General features: G+C 32.7%; 1 protein-coding gene across 1 annotated transcript; it reads right to left on the minus strand.

Annotated features, from left to right (window-relative positions):
• Positions 1-2,284: 2,284 nt before the first annotated feature.
• LOC145163690 (uncharacterized) lies at positions 2,285-5,262 on the minus strand. Its single transcript, XM_079082491.1, has 4 exons — positions 3,022-5,262; positions 2,638-2,931; positions 2,408-2,550; positions 2,285-2,297 (listed from the first exon to the last, which is right to left on the minus strand). Exons 1-4 carry the CDS (start codon positions 5,260-5,262, stop codon positions 2,285-2,287), a joined length of 2,691 nt encoding a protein of 896 aa, XP_078938617.1.
• Between the last annotated feature and the right edge of the window lie 3,604 nt (positions 5,263-8,866).

Below are 8,866 nucleotides of genomic sequence, written 5' to 3' on the forward strand. Positions count from 1 at the left end.
TCTCAGGCGCTACAATGTAATCCCCTGAGGGAGTGTGTTTTGTCCTAGCATAGATAAAATCTCTTGCCTGCTCACTTGATATATGGTGTCCTTTTATTTTCGCACCTAACTCGATATCTTTATCCCACCGAGCTTTGTTCCCACGATACCCCAATGGGCCTAAGTGAGCTGGATTTTTGTTCTTCTTCACAGTCTCTTTCCCTTTTTTCCTTTTTTCCTTCACACATATAAATGCAATTAGAATATGTATTGTATAAAAATATCATAAATAGGTACTAAAGCCTGAAAAACCTGGAATTCTTCAGTGGATTTTAGCTTAATAAAATCTTCCCATGCTTATTTGGTTAGGTACGGGTAAAAACTTGATGCATCAAGACCATTGTTCATGAAATCAGTAACAAGCGTCGACTTGTAGGCCCTCCATGACTTGTTGCATACTTGAAGTGTTTGTTTTTTGGGATCATCATTTGGTATATTCCAATAATTCTGTTTTTTTAAATAAAGTATAGTAACTATTAGTAACAATTATTAATTAAAGAACATTTAGCAAGTAATAAATATCATACCTTAATGTCCAACCACAAGTCGTGGAGCTCTGACTTAGATACTTTATCCCAACTCTCTTTAAGGATAGAAATCCTACTCCTGGCTGTGACTCCACAATAACTTGCAAACTTAGGTTGATACTCTCCAATAGCTCGATTATGTTTATCGAAATCAACATGCATTGCTGCTAATTTTTCTTTAGTCTTTTCCCTTATCAATGTGACGCTTCTCTTACTCCTTTCTATATTTTCCATTGTTGGACGGGTAGGTTACTGTAGAACTCGGATTCAATGCAACTATCATGTTAGTTTAGTAACAATTTGTTTAAATTCATCCCAACAGTTCAACAAAAAATCGGTCAAAACCGTTCTAGTCAAACCGGAATACCCGATATATATTAAAATATTATTAAATTTTGTACTAAAAGAAAATGCATGGACACCAACGTTTTGATTATGTAGGTCCACACTTTGCTTTTTAAAACTACTTAACACTCCCCTCTCTTTATAAAACTCTCATATACTCCTAAATTTTCTTTTCTGGTGGGATGTGGCATGTGGGAATATGAATTGTGATGCAACCTAAACATATAAAAACAATCATAATTCTTCTCCCATATTCTAATATTCAATACAATCTAATACATTTTTTTATTCTTTCTATTATCTTTATTTTTTTTCAAATAAAATCTACATAATGACATTTATTGTTACTTATTTTTATTGCAGACTATTCTAGGATGCCATATTTCATCTTTTCTCCACTTTATGATGCTTATCGTGGATTAGATAAACAAAAACTATTTATATTATTGAACAAGAGTTTAAGAAAAAATCACATGTAACTTATTAGAACGCAGAGATGAATTGGATCGACCTTTTGTACAATTGGGTATTTAGTTGTTTACTAATAGTATAAAGAAGAGTGAAGATGGTAGCGGGTCACATAGTAAAATTAGAACAAACTGTTAAAAAACGTCAACTAAAAGAAACATACCTGGTGGTCAACGACTGTGAATGTGGTGGCGGAGGTTTGACTGGTGGTCGCCGGTTATGGAGAGTTTATGGCCAATTGACGTCTAATTTTGACAGATGGTCACTGGCGATAAAGGCGGAGTTGATAGTAGTCGCCAGTGATGAAGAATTGCTAGTGTCGCCGTCTTTGTTGGCGAAAGATGTTGCAACGTGGAGAGGGTAAACACGGTAATTCTTGGAGGAGGATACTTACGGTCTAATTTAGGGTGAAGGGGGTAATTTTTGGATGGGGATTTTAAATACTTTGGGTAAATTAATTGCCCTGTTCCAATAAACGATCGGCCCATTTTTTTTCTTAATTATTTTTCTAATATATGCCATCGGAGTTGGTACATTTTTAACAAAATACCTTTTGATTTTGTTTTTCTAATACACTCCCCGTCATTCTCATATGTATTTACCTTTTCTTACATACCCATGATATATATATATATATATATATATATATTAATCGATTCCAATAATTTTGACTTTTAGCTAGTTTATTTGAAAATTTTGAAAGATTTTAACTATATTCTAGTTATATAACATACATAATGAATTCTATAATATTAAATAATAAATAACAAAAGCAATATATTTAAAAAAAACAAAATATTAAATTGTTTACAATATTGAACTGAAATACATTATAATTAAATAAAAGAAAACAAAGTCAATAAACACAAATATCTTCTCTAGTAGATGTCTTCATAACTAAGATGTCATTTTTTGTTTCTGCAAACAAACAAAAAATAGTAAGTATATAATGTCATAATCTATTTCGTTTCAAATGACAATCAAGTTGTTTTGTTATGGTTTTTTAAATTAAATAAATGACATTATACCTTTTCCTCTTCTTAGATTCAACATAAACTCCTTCGTTGTGGTCTGACCTTAAATAAGCACTATCATTGATAATGACATCTGAAGATGTGATGCCGATAGAAAATGGAGGTAGCTCGTCAAATTGGTTGTATTCTTCCTCGTCCTCAACATTTTCAACACCAAGTATACGTCGTTTACCTTGTAGGACGATGTGTCATCTAGAATTCTTTGGGTCCTCAACATAAAATACCTGATTAGCTTGATTGGCTAGAATAAATGGCTCAGATGTATAGCCATCTGTGGAAAGGTCAACAAGTGTGAAACCATCTTCGTCAACTTTAACACCTCCTTTATTCTTGACCCACTTACACTTGAAGAGCGGTACTATAGTTGATGAATCATATTTTAATTCCCAAATTTCTTGAATTACACCATAATATGAATCTTTGGCTATTATAGCTCGTGCCTCATGATTCACATTAGAGTATCCAATCGAGGTTGCTATTAACGTCACACCACTATTTTGTTGTGTACTCTTTCGATCCTGTTTTTCAGTCTAAAATGTATATCCGTTAATGTCGTAGCTCTGGTAATTGGACACGGCATTTCGCGGACCATACGCTAATAATTTAACCAAAGGATCAAGAGTTTCTCTATCTAAGTTTTCTTTCACCTTTTCCTTCAACCATGCTGGAAATGTTCTGATTTGCTCCTTAACATACCATTTTTCAGACCTTTGTTTGTTTCTAGACCGTAACTTTGACATGTGCTCATTTATGTACGGAGCAACAACTGTCATGTGTTGTAACACTGTAAAATGTGTTAGGTGGAATTCATCACGATTAAGCACGATCACTTTCAATCCAACTACACCTATACCTTGAAGTCTACCTTCATGTCTTGATTGTGGCATCCCAATAGCGGGAACACCTTTTAGATAGTTTGTACAAAATTCAATCACCTCTTCTGAAGCATATCCTTTAACAATACTGCCTTCTGGTCGATGTCGATTTCTTACATACCCTTTTAAGAAACCCATGTATCTCTCAAATGGGTACATGTATCTCAGATATACTGGACCACAAACATTTATTTCTCTTACAATATGAGATACAAGGTGAACCATGACATAAAAAAATGAAGGTGGAAAGTACATTTCAAGTTGGCATAAAGTGATGATAATATCGCGTTGCCATGAATCTAACACTTGGGGATCAATAACCTTTGAATGAATCATGTTAAAAAACAAGCATAACTTTGTAATTGCGTGTCGGACGTCGTCTGGTAGTATTCCACGGATTGCAATGGGAATCATATGTGTGATTAGAACATGAAAATCATGCGACTTCATACCCATTAATTTAAGGTCTTTCATTGACACCAACCTACTGATGTTTGAAGAATAGCCAGATGGAACTTTCACACCATGCAAACATTTACAAAATTTTGTTTTCTCATCTTTAGACAAAGTATGACAAGCTGGTGGTAAATACGTGCGCTTTCCTTCTTTTTCAACGGGTGCAAGTTGTGGTCGTATTCCCATTATCACCATGTCCCTTCGAACGTTGACCCCATCCTTTGATTTCTTATAAATGTCCAATAACAATGCTATCAAGGCATCACAAACATTCTTCTCGATATGCATAACATCAAGACAATGTCGTACCTCTAACTTTTCCCAATATGGTAATTCCCAAAAGATAGACCGCTTTTTCCAATTACTTGGCTGCTTATTGATATTGTGTTTTCCAAACTGAATATCTAAATTCTGAACTCGGGAAAATGTAGTTTTTCCGTCCATTGGGTCAGGCATATCTCGCTTTTCAGTTTTACCATCAAACAAATCTCCCTTCTTACGATAAACATGGGTCTTTGGAAGAAATGGTCGATGGCCCATATATACATGTTTCTTGCATTCTCCCAACCATAAAAATACTGTGTCTTTTTCACAAACTGGACAAGCCTTCTTTCCTTTTGTACTGTATCCAGACAAATTTGCGTAAGCTGGAAAATCACTTATAGTGCAAAATATCATGGCGTGTAGTTGGAAATACTCCTTCTCAAATGCATCATACACTCTAACACCAAAATTCCATAATACTTTCATTTCCTCAATTAATGGAGCCAAAAACACATCAATGTCATTACCAGGTTGTTTTGGACCTTGAATTAGTAATGACATCATGATGTATTTTCTTTTCATGCATAACCAAGGTGGAAGCTTATAAATGCATAGAAGTACTGGCCATGTGCTATGACTGCTACTCATGTTTCCGAACGGATTGATTCCATCTGAACTAAGTCCAAACCGAATATTTCTAATCTCACCACCAAATTCTTTAAATTCAGAATCAATATTCTCCCATTGAGGAGAATCAGCCACATGTCTTAATTTTCCGTCTACCGTACGCTTATCGGCATGCCAACGTAACAATTTCGCATCGTCGGCGTTTGCAAATAATCGTTTCAATCTTGGTATGACTGGCAAATACCATAACACTTTTGCAGGGGTGCCGTTCTTTTTCACATCACTGTTTACTTTTGTTTGTTTCTTTTTCATATATCTTGACGCCCCACAAGTGATACATTCATGTAGATTAGCATGCTCATTTCTATATAACATACAATCATTTGGACATGCATGTATTCTTTCGGCTTCTAAATCCATTGGACACAATAGTTTTTTGGCTTGGTATAATGAAATAGGCAACTCATTATTTTCAGGGAGCATGTCATGTAGAAGCTCTAGCAAGTCCGTGAAACTTTTATCACTCCAACCATTGCTTGCTTTTAAATTAAACAAGTTTAGCACGGCGGAAATTTTGGTAAATTCAGTGCAACCAACATACAATGGTTTTTCAGCGTCGTCAAACATTTGTTGAAATTTTTATAGTGTCACACGTATTTAAAATCTTACTCCCAAATCATACATTTGTCCACCATTAAAATTGAACCCTAACCTTTTTGGAGAGAAATATGACACACATGATATTGCTATGTCAAAAGCCTTTTGGTAAGAAAACATTAGATAGGCTTTGGAAACCAAGGGGTCATAATCATTGTCAATTTGTCCTACATACATTTATTTGTTTTTCTTACATGCTTATAATTCTAAGATAACGATAAAATTTATAATAAAATAAAAAACAAATAGATATTGATTAAAATGTCACCTCTCAACATTAACCTTTCATCAAATCATGTTCACGTTTTTTTGAATTTTGAAAACCAAGAGAAAACGTGGAGTTTTGTGAATCTCATTACGTTTCTCTTTCAATTTGCAAAACGTCCATACAACATACTTGTATATTCTGTGTCTTTAATCGAGATGGATTCATAAACGTGTATACACACATGACACACTACTACACTAGTGATTGTTTACTTTATATTTAATTATTATCCTCCTCATTTATCATCTAGTAGGAGTATGTTCTCATTACATCTTTATAGTAAGCAAGTTTCGTACCAAAAACCCTTATTTGGGAAGTTACATTTTCAAATTTAAATTTTTTGGGACTAAATTAAAACACACTTTTTGAGAAGCTAAAAACACATTGGTTTTAATTTTAAATATAAAAAAAATAGAATAATAAGTATTAAAGCATATATTATAGTTTATTTGGCTTCTAACTTCGTACAAATTTATCCATATTAAACGGAAATAATGTAATAAATAAAAAAAAATTTAAACGTAAAAGTACCTATTGTTCATAAAATGTTTCAATATAGGTACTATTTAAGTATTTTTATATATAACATTCCACCAGGAAAATAAAAACTCTTAAAACTTAACATGACCTTTACCTATTTTCAGTATTTACAGCTTCTTGTAATATATTCTTATAGATTATAGTCCTAAAATAGGGATAATGACTTAAAAATGTAATGTATTTTTCGATCTGTACACATTTGGTCACTGAGTTTTTTTTTTCATCCACATTTACTCTTTCAACTTGTTAAACTGTACACTTTCAGTCCTTATGACCGGTTACTTTAGGTTAACCGGGAAAAATGACTTAATAAGGTAATATATTTTTCATTTTGCACACATTTTGTCCTTAATAATTTTGTACATATTTAGTCATTAACATTTTTTTGTTTCAAAATAAGTTCTTTTTTGTACTCATTCAGTACTATGAATGTTCTCTTTAGGTTTTTCTCACGACATCTTACGTGAGACAATCATTGATGAGGTGTTTGGGGTTGTTGATGTTTATGTCCAACATGATCTCGACTGCTTGGTTGCGTAGGTCTTGTGGTTTGGCTTAGGTCTTGTATTCTGAACGTCATAACTTTTTCATACGGTATCAGATTTTAACGATCTTTATATCCATGTGTTCATTTTTTCATTAAGATTACTCCCGTTAAAATGTAATATATTTTTACTTACGATTTTATAAAAAAAAACATCCATACATGCATTCATAAAAAACGTATAGACATGGGCAGACGCAAGAATACATACTAGGTGTTGCCGAGATGAAATAGGTGTTGCTGATGAATGAAAAATAGGTATAAACAAAAAAAAATCGAAAATTTTTCCACTGCGGACATAAAAACAGGTGTTGTAGGTGCAACATCGGGACCAGACTAAATCTGCTCCTACGTATGGATATAAAAATCGTAAATAAAAATATATTATTTTTTAATGAGAGTAATCTAAATAAAAGTTGTAGTAGACTAAAATACGAACACATGGATAAGGATATAAAGATCGCTAAAATCTGAGATCGTATAAAAAAATTATGACGTTCAGAACACATGACCTAAGCAACCAAGTAGTCGAGATCGCGATGGACATAAGCATCAAAAAGCCCAAACACTTCATTAATGAGTACAAAAACAAAAATGACTTATTTTACAAATATATATATATATATATATATATATATATATATATATATATATATATATATATATATATATATATATATATATATATATATATATACAGTGAGAGAGAGAAAAAAAAAAGTTCAATAGAGAACCATAATTATTGGTTTTTCAAGGAACCAAATATTTTTTTTAAGTTTTAGAGCTTATACTTTATAATAAAAAAAAACTAAAAATATCTAAATTTATAACTTAACATTGTGAATGTCAAATATATTTTTCGGATTCACCGTGTGAATTTAGATTCACATTGTGAATCTTCAAAAATTCACATTGTGAATTTGACGGGAAAAAAAAAATTATCGAATTTGATATATTTGAAAAAATGATAAAAAGTTATGAATTTCTGTATTTTTAGTTTTTTTTTTTTTTGATAAAAATAAGTTCTAAAAGTTGAAAAAAAGATTAGTTCATTGGTTCATTGGTTAATTATGGTTCTCTATTGAACCTCTCTCTCTCTCTCTCTCTCTCTCTCTCTCTCTCTATATATATATATATATATATATATATATATATATATATATATATATATATATATATATATATATTAAGGACTAAATGTGTACAAAGTGAGAGAAAGATTACCCTATTAAGTCATTTATACAGGCTAACCGGCAGTAGGCGGTCATAAGGACTGAATGTGTACAATTTAACAAGTTGAAGGGGTAAATATGGACGAAAAAAAAATTCAGTGACCAAATGTATACGAATCGGAAAATATATTACCCTTTTAAGTTATTATCCCCTAAAATAACCCAAGAAAAGGTAATATACTACCAAACGCAGGCCTAATTCTATAAAGGGCTATCTTCCCAAAACAAGCTGTCACAAATGGGCTCTATCAAACTTCTTTTTATCTATCAATGAACTAGTCCACTTCATAAGTTCATATAAATAAACCCCAAATCACGTCTAGGGATGTCAATGAGGGCAAACGGGACGGAGATTGCATCCCCCGCCCCCACCCCAAATTTTTTTCATTCCCCGCCCCGCCCCCGCCCCCGAATTCCCCTTCTTACCCCCGCCCCCGATTGATTTTGGGCTACCTTATTTGGGATAAAAGAAGTTCTTGTTTGGATTAAAAGTAACTATTTTTTGAATAACGAATAATTATTTGTAGCATAATTTTACATATTACAAACAACTTAAAAACATGTTTTTGTTGAATTTTTGTACGTAAAAATCATTTTATCGTTTATTATATTTATATAATTAATATATGTCAATATATATAATTTATTAACGGGGCCCCCACGGGGGTTTCGGGACGGGACTGCCAACCCCCGCCCCCGCCCCCGCCCCCATCCCCGATATTTTTCAACAAATGCCCCCATACGGGACGGGGCCCCACGAGACTTTTTGACATCCTAATCACGTCTAGTAAACCAAAGGATTTAATAATAAAGAGAGTAAATTACATGAATCGATCATGGTTTAAGCAATCTGTATGTTTTGTCTCTATTTTTTTATTCGGGCAGTGCATGCGTTGTGGTTTTGTTGCGTTACATCCATGCCAGACTTAAAATGGCTATATTATTCTATGTGTTTATTTTTTTTATTAGTTTGTTGTTTTTCTTATTATT

The sequence above is a fragment of the Lactuca virosa genome, chromosome 3, assembly GCF_052849685.1.
Source record: "Lactuca virosa cultivar CGN04683 chromosome 3, Lactuca_virosa_CGN04683_v6, whole genome shotgun sequence".
Taxonomy (NCBI): Eukaryota; Viridiplantae; Streptophyta; class Magnoliopsida; order Asterales; family Asteraceae; genus Lactuca; species Lactuca virosa.

Excerpts from the sequence above, each read along its gene's own strand:
- LOC145163690 (XM_079082491.1), bottom strand. The coding sequence starts at position 5,262 with ATGTTTGACGACGCTGAAAAACCATTGTATGTTGGTTGCACTGAATTT. Across the intron at positions 2,932-3,021 it reads GAGAAACTCTTGATCCTTTG|GATCGAAAGAGTACACAACA; the intron begins GTTAAATTATTA and ends ACTGAAAAACAG. Across the intron at positions 2,551-2,637 it reads TAGCCAATCAAGCTAATCAG|GACGAGGAAGAATACAACCA; the intron begins GTATTTTATGTT and ends GAAAATGTTGAG.